General features: G+C 40.9%; 1 protein-coding gene and 1 long non-coding RNA gene across 3 annotated transcripts in view; both read right to left on the bottom strand.

The window, feature by feature from the left end:
* The window catches only part of cdk14 (cyclin dependent kinase 14), a 267,760-nt gene that overhangs the window by 247,154 nt on the left and 3,735 nt on the right, over nucleotides 1-16,871 (bottom strand). For both annotated transcript variants that reach the window (XM_085176729.1, XM_085176730.1), the window contains exon 2: nucleotides 4,998-5,029. In XM_085176729.1, the coding sequence (XP_085032855.1) occupies nucleotides 4,998-5,029 (32 nt within the window). The remainder of the gene's footprint in view (nucleotides 1-4,997; nucleotides 5,030-16,871) is intronic.
* Nucleotides 10,850-16,555, bottom strand: LOC146507553 (uncharacterized). The gene is made up of 2 exons (XR_014876772.1): nucleotides 16,221-16,555; nucleotides 10,850-15,698 (listed from the first exon to the last, which is right to left on the bottom strand). It is a non-coding gene; the product is annotated as an uncharacterized LOC146507553 (long non-coding RNA).

Raw genomic sequence — 16,871 nt, 5'->3', positions numbered from 1 at the left:
AACTCACGTGGTCTGTCAATCTCTATATACAGTAATGGACTTCTATACATTTTACACCAGATTAAAACTTTGGATGTAAGATTCAGATAATTATTTATTAAAAGCTTGACATTTTAAATGAGAATAAGAAAGAAAAGTATGTCTTTGTGCCCCCTTTTCCCTGTTCATGCCCTATCGGCCCCCCTGGCTAAACTTTGCTAGATCCGCCCCTGCACAGTTACCAGCCGTCAGCTACGTAGAAAATGATCCTGGTGTAGAAAGTGATATTAAATAAATTCTAACAACAGCTGATCAAGCTTAAACGTGCTGCTGTTGTTTAGCCGCTGGTTTCCTCTGTCTGGTGCAAAGTGAGACAAAAACAAACAAGAGAGACGGACTCGCGACAGAAAGAGACAGAGAGAGAGAGAGAGAGAGAGAGAGAGGCAGTCGCTCCATATATCGGTTGTTAAGCTTAACGCTGGAATGCTTTACAAACATTCAGAGATGAACTTACACACTTGCTTTACTTCTCTCTGGGAAAACTTCCTCAGAGATGAAATGCTGGTTTGGTAGCGAGGCTACAAATACACACAGCCGCTCTATCACGTGACCACACTGCTGCGACGTGCTACGGTTATGAGCCGAGTTACGCCATGTTGCAAGTTTTGTGAGGTGCTTTTTTGATATTTAATGGATCGGATTACATTTTTTATTTCTCTCCGTTATCTGATCCAGTAATTTACATCAGTATCAGGCTGATACCGATACGTAATATCAGATCGGTCCATCTCTAGTATTGAGTCAAAGAAGGTACTTAGGAGGTACTTTATCATTCTATTAACAGCAAATTACAATGAAATCCACAAATGTGTAGATCAAAAAACACTATTGTGTTGTACGTGTACAGTGACAGTAAAGGGCTATTCTATTCTATTCTATCCTATTAATGATAAAGCAAGTAGAGGCCAATTTGTAGTACTTGACATTGCAAACACAGTCCTCAGCACTCAGCGAGTGTCGAGTATCAAACACTGAATCTCAATATCCAGCCCTGATTATAAATGGAATAATCAATGAAGTGATTAGAGACTTCATGTAAAATTACACAGCAGCTTGTATTTGGATGATGAATTAATCATTTGGCTGAAATATTGTTGGTTGTAGATTCTCCACTAATTTGCAGATGCCTCCAACGGAAAACTCTCCCAACTGCAAATGTGATGTTTGTCTGTTTTTTTTAAATAATTTATTCCCGAAACAAAAATAAAACCTTATGCACGCTTCATCAGTAGAATTTATTCTCTGCCTACATTGTTTCAAAATAAAGCTAAACTGCTAAAGAAGGAAAGAATAAAAATGCTCATTGAACTGTTGCTAAAGGAGTTTCTAGCGTGTCGTGTTGCGCCTGCATCATGTGCCGCTCTTGGACTTGCGTACCAGCCTCCCCCCCGAGGCCCCACTGTGACATGTTACAAAAACAACAGCAGCATTGTTTTGGAAACTTAAGAGTTTTTAGAACACGAAGCCCCGCGGATTAAAAGAATTTTTAATCTAAACAGTCAAAGCTGACCATGTGTTTTATCGTTTAGGTTTAGAAAGACAGTAGCTGCAGCACGTCCAACACCCTGAACACATCTGTGCGTTATCTCACTAATGAATAATTCTCTGGGCTGTCCAGAACACTCAGATACTTTTTTGGAGCTTTTGTTGGAACGCGGGTATCACAGGTGACAAACCTCTGTGCACACGAGTTAAAAATAAGGGCTGTGCTTTGACTCCAGCCTCTGTTTTCCCCTCAGACGGTTCCGTCACACATTTGTCAAAATTGAAAACGAAACCACTCAACAGTACATCAGGAGGTGCGATTACATTTTTTCACAGCAGGTTTCAGTCGGACTTTTTTCCCAACAAATATTTCAGCTCAAACTCATTTTTCGATTACATATAGACAGTCCACAGCAGGCCTGGTGACGGATTCATGCCTTCCAGCATCTTTATTTAACACTTTTCTCACGGTTGCTGTTACACACAACTCGGCTGCAGCTTCCCAGCTGCCAGGCTCACATATCACCACCAACAACAGTAACCAGGACCAGACAAAAAGATTTCAAAAAGCAGCACATGGTGCCACAATCTGAAGAAACAGCTGAGAAACAAAGTCAGGAAAGTCATTTCTGAACTTGTGAATCGCAGTGAGAGCCAATATCAACAAATAGTGAAAACTTAAAATGATGGTGAACCTTCTCACGAGTGCTCGGTCTACCAAGAACGCATCCACGACTTATCCAGGAGGTCACAAAAGAACCCAGAACAACAGCTAAGTTGTCTTTGACCTCAGTTAAGGTCAAAGTTCGATAAGACCCTGACTGGGCCGAAAGGCATCATGGGAGAAAATCACTGCTGACCAAAAAGGCTCGTCTCACATTTCCTAAAAACCATTTTGATTATTCCCAAGACAGGGCGATCGTGGCTCAAGAGTTGGGAGTTCGCCTTGTAATCAGAAGGTTGTCGGTTCGAGCCCCGGCTTGGACAGTCTCGGTCGTTGTGTCCTTGGGCAAGACACTTCACCCGTTGCCTACTGGTGGTGGTCAGAGGGCCCTGTGGCGCCAGTGTCCGGCAGCCTCACCTCTGTCAGTGCGCCCCAGGGTGGCTGTGGCTACAATGTAGCTGCCATCAGCAGTGTGTGAATGGGTGGATGACTGGATGTGTAAAGTGCTTTGGGGTCCTTAGGGACTAGTAAAGCGTTATATAAATACAGGCCATTTACTTTTGGAGAATATTCTGTGCACTGATGAGATATAAGCGGCTCTTTCTGTAAATTTGCATCTTGTTCCATCTGGCTTAAAACACACACAGCATTTAACCCACAGACTATCTGTTGACATCATTCATGCATGTAAATGAAAGTCTTCTAACACACAGGAGTGCTCTGCAGCGTGACAGTTGCTCGGTAACTGATATTTGCTGCAGATTGGTTCCCCTCCCAGAAGCTAAAGTGATATCATCTTAGAAACAATGTTGCAATGGGATCACACCACCAGCAACACTAATCTTTGAACTTTGCCTGCATTCGTCTTGTAAGCTTGTGACTGCAAAATGTGCCCACAGACAGCCAAACGTACCAATACCTGCCCCCGGTGTCACTATGGGGGTCTCCACCATTTTTCTTTTGTAAGACGCACAGAGAGACTAATAAGCTGAAGGTAATGCCTGTTATGCTGTGGATGGTGTTGTATTCAACTCACACTGTAGATTATTTGTTTTGTCCCAGCAACACTGGCCTTGAGCTATTTTGCAGGCCTGTATAACATATTGATTTCTCCCACTTTCTCCTTCAGTTTGCTGTTGTAAGCAGCTGGTTGATGAGGGAGTCAGGAGGTCTCAGGATTCTGGGATGTTGTTTCTATGATGAGGAAATCCTGCTCGGGTGCTCTTTTGACTTAAAGTGGCAGTGACTGTTGAGCACCAGTGCACCTGCTGCAGATGGCCACCTAAAGCTGTGTCCTTCACCAGGCACATGGTTTCTAAGCTTTGGAGCATTTCCAGTGTATTGTCTGCAGTGACGTTGCTCAATGAATAAGTGATAAGACAGCAAGCAGGATTCTTTGTGTTAGCATTGCTGAGGTCGGCTGTTAGTTCCCTTTATTGATTCCATGTGACAGGACGGCTGCTGAGCTCATCTGCAGGGCAAAAACATCTGGGCTCGTCTGAATTTTAGTTTAATGAACATTTTCCAGTTTGACACGCTGGCCTGACCAGTTATCACAATATTTGCCCTTCTTCCTGATTTTAGTTTTTGCATGATACACAACAACCACCGGATTGGCAAATATTTGCAGAAAATAAACTTCTGAGCACCAAATGCACATTATGGGTGCACACACACACAGAGACACACACACAGCCTCCTCCCTCTGCCACAAATAGAATTTAGATCTGTGGGAAAAACAGACTTCATAACTCAGCTCAAAAATTCAAAGGAAAACAAGAGCGAATGTTTCTTGGTTTCCCATGAAACACACACTGCAGACATTTTTAGCATGCAAACAAAGATCCTATAGCAAATTAAAATATACCAGATCGTTTATAACATCCACAGTGCTCTGCTGCACACGCACTGCCTTGATTTAATCGTCCCAGTCAGCAGAGACACATAAGTGCAGCGTTATTTAACGACTAAACTGCTGCTCCTCTGGCACCTTTAAATATCACGCGTCTCTTCATGCATTTAATATGAAGTCAACGCTAAGACTGGGGCAGGAGGGTGGAGACGTCTATACAGTATCAGTAGTATCAGTATCAGTACATGTTGTGTGTAACTGCAGTAACATCAAGTGGTTCATTTATTTTGCTGTGTTTTTGCTGAAAAAAGAAATAAAAAATCACTCGCTGGGCCCACGTCCTCATTTTAGGTTTGGCAGCGTTTTAGTAGGTAAAAGTGATGCTTTGACATGAATTGACATGCGGTTTGGGGAAGGCCTCGAAGGGGACTGGTGACGGCTCCCGGGCCTAGCAGATCCCCGTGTACTAAATAGGAGTGAAGGAGGGTGGGGCACGTAAACGAGAATGAACAGTTTGCAGAACTGAGGGAACCCATATAGATGACAACCGGAAGGAGCGTGTTTCGAGGCGTGGTCCCGATATATAATCTCCAATAAAATGACAAGAAAAATGATATTTGATCTATTTTTACTTAAGTGTTGGGCTCAAGATGCTTGCAGGACGCTCTCTGGAGGCCGGTGTATGCTCTTATAGACAGAATCTGGTCGCTGCCTCATTTGGCGGGCCAGAGAAGCTCAGTGATGGCAGCTGACCCTGAGGGACAACTCAGAGATGAATATATTACACACCATATGCACACAGTTACAACGGGACCCACATCCAAAAAATCAACCGCAGTCCTTGCTGGCAACATCTGGCCGACGAGACCTTGACGAGTCATTTTAATGAAGAAGCCGCGGCCAGTGTAACAGTGAAAGTGGGCCAAGCTCCCGAAAATTGACTTGTTTTCAACTTACCTCATCAAAGCTGCTGTCCTCTTTCTTGAAAGCTGCAAAAAGAAGAAAGCGACACAAGATCAGAAGAAGGGTCTATTGGCACATTTTGAAGAATGAGCAAAATAAAAAGTCTAACAGCAGAGATGCAGAAAAGAGTCCTGAGCAGCGACTGTGGCGTAAACTTGGCCTGCTAACGTCTCCAGTTTGTCATCAGAAGTTTTATTTCCTGTTGTTTAGGTTAATCAGCCGTGGGTTAGATTGTTGTTCAACTAAGCCAATACAGGATTTTAAGATCAATACAGATATTTGGTGTTTTAAAAATCTGATATGTCTTTTTTCTTTAAGACACATGAAACATGAACAAACGTCACTACATCTGTTACACTCAGTTATGTATTTACTTGTTGGCACTGTGCCTGACATTAGGATCAGGTGTTTGTTGTGTTCCTGGTGCAGGGTTGAAGCGCGTTTCTTCTGCTACTTCCTCACATTTTAAACTGAAATCTTCGTTTTTACTTTTTTTAAGTGCTCATAACTGCGATCGATCCCCCAATAAATTGGTCGGATACTGCAAAGCTACGACATACAGCGTTGCTCTAAGAAGAAAGATATAAAAATTCCAGCTGCACACAATAAAATTGTTTTTCTAGTTACAGGTAAGTGGGATGTTTCAACACGATACCTGCAGTGTTAGTCACCACTGTTTGAAGAAACACCACAGAGTGGCACAGAAACTAGTGCCGAATAGACAATTAGATGAAGATACATGCTCATTAAACCAAAAACAAGTCAATCAAGAAAGTCAGGTAAGATGCACATGGCCTGTAATGGATTCAACTTATAACTACTGGACTGTATCAACACATTCTACACCAGTATGTTTCTACACCAGTATGTTTCTACACCAGTATGTTTCTACAACAGTATGTGGACCTCAAGCTGCAAGGAAAGAAGGCAGCCGGTGCTGGCATTAGGGATGGTTCTTGTTGAGAACCGGTTCCCACTGTTTCGATTCCTTGGAATTTTTTGCCAGTTTTGCAAACGATTCCCTTATCGATTCCAGTCGCCCCGAATGACGTCACCACGTTGTGGAGCGTCATTTACCTGGCAGGAAACACGGCGCCTAAGCGGCTCAAACGCTCAAAAGTTTGGTTCTACTTTACGAGAACGCATGACAACAGGACAACTTGCAATACTTGAAAAGTAGATATGTTATTTAAGGGAGGAAACACTACGAATATGCAAAAGCATTTGCTCACAAAACACACGATGACCTTAAATGAATGTCGTGTTTTTAATTCCGCTCGACTCGTGAATCTCAACCCAGCAGCAGCGGTAACGTTTGCACGTCCTCTCCCGTTAATGCGGCAGGTAAATAATCAACAACAGTGCAGATTATGTTAGCGCGATCTGCCTTATTACAAAACCTGCCATTACTGTGCATTTAGGTGACCATGACGAGAGACAGAGTCTGGCTCAGATGCTGGCAGTTCTCGCTGCAGTCTACCGTAGCGTCTCCTTTCAGGCAGGATAGACGAATGTCACCGAGCAGTGACTCAGTTTGTGGTCAAAGGTTTGCACCCATTTACCACAGCAGATGATTTTGTAGGCAGGGACATTACTGGATATTCTTGTGTAATTGCTACAGAATAATTTATGTTATACTTTGTTATTGCTACAGAATAATTTATGTTATACTTTGTTATTGCTACAGAATAATTTATGTTATACTTTGTTACTGCTACAGAAGAATATTTATTTTATTATTTTACATTTACAATTTTTTTTCCTGGGGACCCTGTGACACCCCATTGAAGAGCCGTAGGCTGTGGATCTCTTAAGATCTCACTGTTGGGTTTGTAAGGCCATGTTACTCCTAAATTTCTATCTTGTTCAAAGAGAAGATATAAAACAAAGTTCTAAGATAATCGACCTTAGTGTTCTCCTTTTTTAAAAAGAATCGATAAAGAATCGAAAATGGAATCGGAATCGTGAAAATCTTATCAATACCCATCCCTAGCTAGCATAGCATCTTTAGCCACACTCGCAAGCTAAACTGACATGTTATGCATGGCATAAAGTGGCAGGCGTTTTATCTGCATATAAAATATGTTTTTGTTTTTGAAAGATGTGATTATTGATTTTGAAAGGCTCCTAAATATATAGACAATGCTTGTACTTAATGTTTGGTAAAATGAGTGAAACTTGTTAAGTTTTTTAGACTAACTGAGAATTCAGAGTGGTTTGTTCACACATGCTCATAAGCATGAAGCTTAATTTCATGCAGACTAAAAAAAAAGCAAGCAATCGATCCAACAGTCTGACCCATTCTAACACAAACCACAGGTGCTGTACTAATTCAGACTACTTCCTGGGTGTTTTTTACTTAAGCTAAGCAGCCTTTTCCTTACTTTTAATACTAATAATAAAGAGCAACTGTCCTGGATCGCTTGTAAAAGCCACTTCCTGACAAATGTCCTGCCTCCTCCTTCACTTTAATTCTAAAATTAAAACCTGTGTCACTTTTAGGGCTGGGTATCGTCACTGATTTCTAGAATCGATTCAATTCCGATTCACAAGGTCCTGAATCGATTCGATCCACGATTATATAATATAATATATTATTATATATTATAATTCAGATCAGTACATTTACATATTTTGTATCTATAAAAAGGAAGCTGACACACGCAAGACTTTATCAAAGGTGTGAGCATCACAGCAGAGGCCTTTGTGTCAAAGTAGCTGAAGATAAAACAGAAAAACATGAAGGTGATTTTCCTGGCCTGGATTTTATAAAAATATTCTGCAGTGCATCAAAAACGAAAGAAAACCATTAATCAACACATGAACATTACCTCTGAAGTTACAGCGGTTTTATTAGAGACACAGCTGAGCGTTTTGCATTTTGTATAATTTTAATAAGTTTATATTTGTTCAGTATTGAACAGCAGAAATTAGGTTTTATTTTCGGACGTATATAAAACGAAAAGAAAAAAAAAACGTCGGCCGACAGTGCTGTAAACAACGGCAGACTCGTGCATAACAAGCAAGCGAATAATGCAGAAAACAGTACAGAGAGAGAGAGAGAGAGCTGTGCATCGTGGTCGAAGCAAAAGAGTGAATTCATGACGATGTTTATGTGAAGCGTAGTTTGGATCTTCTTTTGCTGCTGGTTCGGTCAATATTGTTTGGAGAGACATCAAACTAACAGCTTTAGAATCGGCGCATAAAGGGCGTGAACACAAAGCTCGACCTGCCGACAGATCAGAATCAGCGAGCTGTCGGCTTACAGCCCCGACGGCGAGAAAGGCGACATCTCACTGATTCTGATCCGCGGGTCGCGCTGTGTGTTTAAGTCTTTGTGCAAAATCCGTGTTCCTGCTCTCATTTACTGTTTTAGCTGTTTGGTGGTTGTTGAAATTTTGTGAGGTTTCACCAGAGATTCTGGCATTTCGGGCAAAATAAATTTATATTAAAAAATCGATTCAGGATTTTAATGAATCAATTTTATCCAAGCCAGAATCGATTTTAATCGATAAATCGATTATAAAAACCCACCCCTAGTCACTTTGTTTTTTGAATGGTAAATGAATCGATTCTTATTCGTCGATAACCTGCTCGGCCTTCTGAGCTAACACCACCAAACTGTGGAGCAGGATGTTGCAGCTGCATAAAGAAGAGACTGTGAACATCTAAATGTGGTATTAATGTCTAAATTACCAGAAAGGGTGTAACCGGTGATTCAATTATATGCTTGAACCCACGCTGACGATCAACTCCTCGTGTTCATTTCAGGACATTATTGCATTTGACAACAATATTTCTTTATTTTTCCTCCCACAGCACAAAGAGCCTGTCAAACGTCTTCTTTATATATGATTGTTTTTATTAGTTATTACTTCCTCATGATGATTATGTTTGTGTCTAAGGACAAAGGCAGCACAGGCAGAGTGTGGTCTGGTGCTTCCAGGTAAAATGACTTATTTATCTCAGAGTGAGTTTGGAAGCGTTGTCAGCTCAGCCACTGAGCCGTGAAACCGCTGCTTCCTTCTCCTCAGAGGATCAGCACACACACACATTCCCCAAAGGCTGCACACTCCAGACAGCCGCAAATCCACACTCAATACAAAGGATTAGTCTGCAGGTAGACAATGGAGCCTCAGCCGTGGATGACACGCAACATTTAGTACCCATAAAACAACAAATGCATTTCTCACTGACTGGTGAATATTTCTATTTAAATATTTTTTTAGGTTTTATTCAAATAAAAGTTAAAAATACTCTTATTTGGATTTTTATGTGTTTTTGATTTTTCTTCCCATATTGAAAAAGAACAAAAAGGTGAGACTCTTCTAATACATTGATTTTATTTGGGGTTTATTTTTTAATGAAGAGGTAATGACTTTCTTGAACAACAAATTTTGAAGTCAGTGAACTTCCCGGTTGAAGGAAGATGAAAAAAGCGATCAACAATACTCTAACTCAGCGGTCCCCAAACCCCGGGCCTCGGCCCGGTACCGGTCCGTGAGTCGTTTGGTACCGGGCCGCGAGAGTTGAGGCTCAGGTGTGAAATGTATAGTTTTCAGGGTTTTTATCGGTTTTCAGCGTTATTTTGTTATCGTTTTTATCGTTTACTCGGTTTTCCTGGGTCTTTTCACGTGTGTTATGAATAAATCTTCTTTTTTCGGTACCAGTACTAGTTTTATTTTGTTGTATTTATCCGCGACGCCTTAAAGGCCGGTCCATGAAAATATTGTCAGGCATAAACTGGTCCGTGGCACAAAAAAGGTTGGAGACCGCTGCTGTAACTGAAATAGCAAAATGCCAAAGTGGCCGTGGTGAGTAGCACGGGTGTCCTCTCATGTTCCTGATATTACCAAACGACATCCTGGTGCTGAGATACCCAATCAGACAAAACTAACTTAGCTAACATTTTTTCATCTTTAAAGTACTGATATATATATTGCTCATCACAGAGAAGCTATATTTACATTACAAGCAAATTCAATGTGCTCAAGCAGCAGCAGGAGCACCGATGGACAGTTTATAACATCTTAAGGTTATTAACTGACTAATTAGCTGTTAATTAGCAACGATTTTCAAAATACAGTAATGACATCAAAAACTGATTACTAATATTTTAAGTCCCCATAAACTAACAAAAAGATTCTTCCCCTCATGAAGGAATAAATTAAAAAAACAATATATATAATCATTTTTTAATCATTTAGGAAAATATGGTTGTTATATACTGAATTTATACCAACTAAGTAAATTTTATTTACATTACATTGAAAGTGTACATGTAGTTTAACTCTTTAAAGTAATTATTTTTGGTATAATATACTGTTGACTGTAGTTTACTAAAATCTGTTACAATTAAAAGAATATTTCATCATTCTAGGAAAATGGGTTTCACAGCAATTACAGAATATGTGCTATTGAAACCAAACTCTGTAACTGCTCAGTCCCACTATAAAACGAAACAAACACCCTGAGCACAGCCGATCTCATCTGGATGCGAGACCATCTGGGAGTACCAGGTGTTTTTTGAGTGGCTTAGCTCAGGAGGTAGAGCAGGTTCTCTGTTAATCAGAAGGTTGGTGGTTTAATCTCTGGATGCCAAATATCCTTGGACAAGATATGAACACCAAGTGACTCTGCGATGCATCCATCTGAAGGTGAATGTTGGACAGATGCCACTTCAGCAAAGAAAAAAGTGCATGTTATGCATGTTGTATAAAAACCTTTAAGTGGTCAGGTAGAGAAAAATGCTGTATGAAAACCAGTGCATTCACCATTTTACCAACCTCCTTAAAACCAGAGGGACATGAATAAATAAATAAAATCAGTGGCTGCCCAGTGATTTCTTTTTCTTCTTCTTTGCATTCAGCGACCAATTGCACGTAGTTGAAGCAACCAGCTGGTCATCGAAAAGGTGACCAACACCCTCAACTTCTATACAGCCACTTTTGATCGCAAAGTCGGCTGGTGGTAGGCAACCTGTCTCCATTCAGTCTGCATTTAGTCTCAGGCAGATTGCCAAAGGTTAGCAAACAACTGCTGTCCAATTACCAAATGTACACAGGGACACCTTACAATCAATCTGAGTAAGTTTGTCCCAGTGAGCACAACTGGTCTGTTGTCTTATGGTGCTCAACTCAACTAGTTGCCAACTGGTTGTACATTTCTTACATAAAAGGGTTAGAAACATTTAAAAACAACATTGTAACATGTAACACAAACATGTAAGTGTGACAAATATGCAAACGAATCAATATTTATCTGCAGAGTATGTAAAAAAGGTTCAGTCTAGAGTTTGAAGGAAAGAGCATGCAATCCTGTTACAATTACTGTTTCTGCAGCTGCTCCTCACTTATATATTTTGCCTTTTGATCACATTTGAGAGAACCATTAAGAAGCTAAACTAATCTTTCATACAGGAAATAAAGTCATGAAAGAGATTTAATCCCATTTCAAAACCAGGTATGTGCTGAAGGACAAATCCCTCCAGCTTGGCTGCACTCGAAATTTTATCTGCAGAATAAAACACTGAAATCTTAAGGTGTTTTTATCATCTGACATTCACATATATTTCATCTATATTTATCCAGAGCAGAGCACATAAACACACAGTCACAATGGAGTTACTACATTTACTGTTTCACTGTTTCCTCCAACACTGAAGATTTTGAGGCTTGAGATTTATTGCTACAGATTAATTAAGCACTGGGGGAAATGAAAATCTAAGTAACAAAGTTTTCTGAATCTGCTCTAAATTAGAAACCTGCTGAATGAATAAGAGAATCTGTTCTCTTATTCATTCAGCAGTAGTGATGGGTACCGGTATCTGGTGCCATGATGGCACCGGTTCTGACATAAACGGTAGTAACCAGACCGAAAAGCAGCGCATTTTGGTGCTTTTTTTTTCCTGAGCTGTGATACACTTTAGATTCTAGCCAATCATTTTGGGTTTCCGAGGATAGTAGGCGGGTCCAGGTACGTACGTTCTTTTAGAGCAGAGCTACAGATTAAAAATGCCCAAGGTGAAGCGGTCAAAGTCTGGCTGTACTTCACAGCAAAAGATGCAAACTCAGCAGCTGCAACAAGTGCTTTAAGCTGATACTGTGATACTGTCAAAGGAGGTAACACCTCAAATCTGATGAAACACCTGGCGACGCATAGCGTTTTTTTAAAAGCCGAGAAATGCGCCGTATTTGATAGCTTGCTGCGAGACCTCACACCGAGCACATCTACTGCGGGTGTGGTGCCTGTTATCGGACCCGGAGTTAGCAACATCCCCCAAAAACCCGAAGAGGAGAGTCCTGGCCCCTAGCCCTGCCAGTGTAGCAGAAATGATGATGATGATGATGCAGCAGCAGCTGTTCTTCTCTGCGTGAGTAGCTTAATGTTGTTCTTGTGTAATTTACGTTGAGTAGGCTAACCACGTTATTACATTAATGCATGTAAGGTGAACTAGCAAACACCATCATAGCTACATGCAGCTGTCTTCTTGTTTGATGGCAGATACTCCCTTCACCCTGGACAAAAAGGCTAAAATGACCAAAGAAAAAGTGGGAAACAGTTAAACATGAGAGGTTTTTGGACAAAGTTTGTGTTTTTTCCATTGATTAAGCTGCTTCCAGCCAAGAGTGATACCATATATGCCCCATAGCTGCAGAAAAGGCTAACATTGTTATCTTTTTACAAAAAAACAGCTGAACATGAGAGGTTTTTGGACTAATTGTGTGTTCTCCATTCTTTAAGCACCGGTTCGAGCAGCGTTTAAGCACCGGCACCGTTTCAAAAGTACCGGTTTGGCACTGGTATCGGATAAAACCTAAACGATACCCATCCCTATTTAGCAGGTTATAATTCAAAGACTAATATTAATATACTAATAATACCAATACTAAAAATTGGAGAGAGCAACATTTCAGCAGTTTCTAAAATACTCAGACCAGACTGGCATCTGGCACCAACAAGCATGTTCATAGTCGCTACATGACTTCCTGAAAGCTAAAAGCAATAGCTTGACCTCATGGATCACTTCGCAATTTCCAGTCATTTGCACCCTAATGTTACATACAGTTAGTCAGCTACCTGTAACTTAGCTCTGCTGCATGCATTTGGTAATGGTTACTTCCAGAGGTGTGATACTCTGGGCTAGATGACCCAGCATGACGCACACCCACATGAACGCCCATGATGGTTCTTGTTTGTTTCTATGATCAAAGGTTAGACTGAAAGTATGCACAGATCTTAAATCTACCTGTACACAGCTTCATCTCCATCCCTGCCTACCCGACCTCCACCACACATCAAACCTCTCTGCTCCCTGCATGAGTCCTCTTCTCTCCCTGCAGTTCTAGAATACCATGTCAACTCATACATGCATTATAATTTGCCACAGATATGATGACAAATTATATTATTTAAAGTTTTTCTTTATAGTAATAACAGTGTATCGTGTACACAACTGTTCCCCACAGACCGACTGAGTTCTTAGCTCGCTATGGCGGCCTGGGCAGGATGTAGGCGGAGTGAGTGTTTGGCTTGAACACATCGTGTGCTTCACTGTGATGAATGTCAGAATCGGTGCCATCCACGTTCCCCACAGTGCCAATCTGATCGAAATGAATGTGAAGACTGCAGCTTTTCCCAGCACTCGTGTCTGCCCGAGGAGAGTTACAGTGGCCATACTCTTAATCACACATTAACAGCTTGACGCTGCAGCCACACTCCGATCAGCTGGCCACTGAACAGCTGTTGGGGGTTAATTGCCTTGCTCAAGGGCACCTCTTTAGGAGTAATGAGGGAGGAGAAACCTCTCTTAATTCCCTTCAATGAATTGATACCCCCTGTATTTCCAAGGTCATCAGTTCACTGACAAATTTAAACTGCCAAAACTGCAGGAAGGCAAAATTAAAAATTTGAAGGTCACTGAAGGCTTTGCTGAGCCAAAGGAACTCCTCATTTATCTAAAGCTTTTCTAATCTTCTGTCTGCTCTAATGCCAACATTTGCCACTGGACACCAGCATCTGCATCAGCATTCAGCAAGAGCTGCTGCCTGGTGGCACGAGCTGACATTATGCTGCAGGAATCCTGTTTCATGAAACGGTAAAAAAGAACATCTGCACTGGAGGTCAGGCAAAGTCCAAGGCAGTGGTTCTTGTTTGTAGTCATCTGCAGTCTGTCTTCATGATCTTGCAAACACAGCGCTCCATCCTGACATTTCACTACGTGACTGGTCTCTTCAAACCTGAGGTCACTGTGCAGAACAGGCTGACAAACTCTGCGTCAGCCCATCAACCTGGTTTGTGTCTGTTCAAATGAAAATACTAACAATGCATTACGCTGCACGGTGCTATCATTTCGCATACAACACGGTGTCCACGGGGACCTGTTGGATCAACATGCCTGCAAGGATATAAAGAATGCAGCGCTCTCTTGAATTTGCTTTGTTAAGGCTTCCGTGGAGCAAGGCGAGGGGCCGATCAATGCTTAGATGTGTTGATTTAGATGAGAGGAGAGACAGCCAATAGGAGACGAGCATCAGCAAAGCAGAAACGTCAATGCCAATCTCGCTTCCTCCTGCAACACTGACCCAAACTCAAGCTCTCGTTTTCTTACAGACTGCATCCAACTGCTCTTTGTCTGCAACACAGGTGGTGTGTGTGTGTGTGTGTGTGTGTGTGTGTGTGTGTGTGTGTGTGTGTGTGTCTTTTACAGCCAGTGATGTGAGTGCGGGACAATAAGTCACATGAAACCATAAGCGTCTGTAACCACGGTAACTTCTGACCCCACTTCCGCCAGTCCCTTTATTGTGGCGGGAATGAACCCCGTGTAAGTTCAATCAGCTGCATGTTCCCTGCTCCTCTGGCTGTTGTTGTCCCTGTGGTTGGCGTACTTGTCAGATATTGACAAATTTTACACTGCATACTAGTTGACAGCGTGCAATAACCTTCATCCTTACACCACCTCACAATCGACTCAACGGTCAGGTTTTTTTTCTCCCGCGATCAGCCCTGATCAGCCCTGATCAGCCCTGATCAGCGCGGGATGGCGAGCCACCCGACCACCGCTGTATTGCGGTCTCGTAAACCTATGGACTGAATGAAACTGCACAGCAAATCCAGCATGTCCAAATTAACACTGTCAGATTTGATTTCAACACTATTAAAGTGTCTATATGGGTCCACACCAGAGAGTGTTAATTTAACTCTTTTTGGAGAGTTGGTATGTTAACTCTGATTTAGTGTTAAACACCAAATCTCTCTGGAGTTGATAATTTAACACTTGGTGTTAAGAGTTTATATATTAACTCTCAAAGAGTATTTTAGTTTAACTACGTAAGAGTTATCTTCTAATTAATTCTAAAAAGCGGGAATTTTACTGTTCTGAACTTCTAGAAATTTCTTTTGGAAATAAACATTTACTAAAAAGACGCAATGGTCTTTGAAAAACATTTATTCTGAACTGTGCACCACAATTTCAAAACATTTTCTGAAAGATGTAACAGTGTACATGTTCTCACTTTCATTAGAATTTTGTTTATCAAAAGGTCTGACATAGGTGAGCTGGTAAATGCAAATAACAGCATTCTCATCACTTATTTCAATAAATACAAAATACAATATGCATGTCCTTCATTCATCACTTTGTGGAACTGCAACGCACTTCTGCTCTCCCCCATATTCCATCTTCACAAGCATATCCTATGTGGAGATTGAATAAAAATTAGTTGACACTAATTAATGGCACAAATCAATTGCAGCACAGTAAAAAAAAAAAAAAAAGGAATCCTTTTTGAGACATTACTTGTGTAAAGTTGTATTAATACTGAACAGGTAATACTGAACTAAATGTAAAACCTCAACCTTTTTCATTTTTACCTAAAATTGTGCACAAAACTCTGGAGGGAACCCAGTCAGGACACCTGCTACTGCTCGTTTTTTATGGGAGATCGTTTTCAGGCTTCAAGTAGCACCATTATACCAACATTTCACATTCTAGACATTGTTTTAGGTGTATTTGACCAAAAAATTTAACTGCAAGCTTTTTTTCAAGGCTGTGGTATTTGCCGCAAACAATACCTTTCAGCTAGCTAAAACAGAATATTATGCTATCACCGAGCAACATGGCTAATGCCTTTCACACAGCTTTGTCTCAACTCCAAAGAGCCACAGAAGTAAAAGCTAATAATAATAATTGAAACAATCTTTGAAAAAATGACTTACCAAGCATGGCAAACAACTCAAATATGTAGAGCAAAATGTTCTGAAACGGCTTCACTTCAGCTTCGATTGGAGCCGTGCTGGGGGCGGAGTCTGTGAATTTACTCTATTAGTGTCGTAGCCCCTGTAGGAGTTCAGAGTTAAGAGCTCAAGAGTTAATGTTTCCATTGTAACACCTCCAGATTTGAAATAGAAACACTAATTTTTAACACTCGATTATAACTACTATCATTTTACACCTCAGAGTTACATTAAAAGAATGTGACTCTACTTAGAGTAAAATTAACTCTAAGACTACTAACACCAAAACATTTAACACTTTTGAATTTGCTGTGTGTTAACACGTGACCTATCACAGGTGCATGAAACTAAACTGATCTCATACTGGACTAAACCTCATCCCACCTCCTTTTAGAACCTAATAAGCTGTTTTGTATTGTCAACATTATTTTGTTTGTGATATATATGCATATATTTTTTCTTTTTTTGTATATCTGTCTATATATTTATCATCACATACACAATATATATATTTTTGAGCTCTATTTTGGTTTCCTGTGTTTTATTCACACACTCAGGCTCCGTAGCCGAAGCTACTTCTGATAGTTCGTTGTCTATGAAGCTGCAGTCAGGCGCCCTGGTCCTTTAACCGCG

The sequence above is a fragment of the Neolamprologus multifasciatus genome, chromosome 11, assembly GCF_963576455.1.
Source record: "Neolamprologus multifasciatus chromosome 11, fNeoMul1.2, whole genome shotgun sequence".
Taxonomy (NCBI): Eukaryota; Metazoa; Chordata; class Actinopteri; order Cichliformes; family Cichlidae; genus Neolamprologus; species Neolamprologus multifasciatus.
This window is presented reverse-complemented; position numbering and strand designations above follow the sequence as displayed.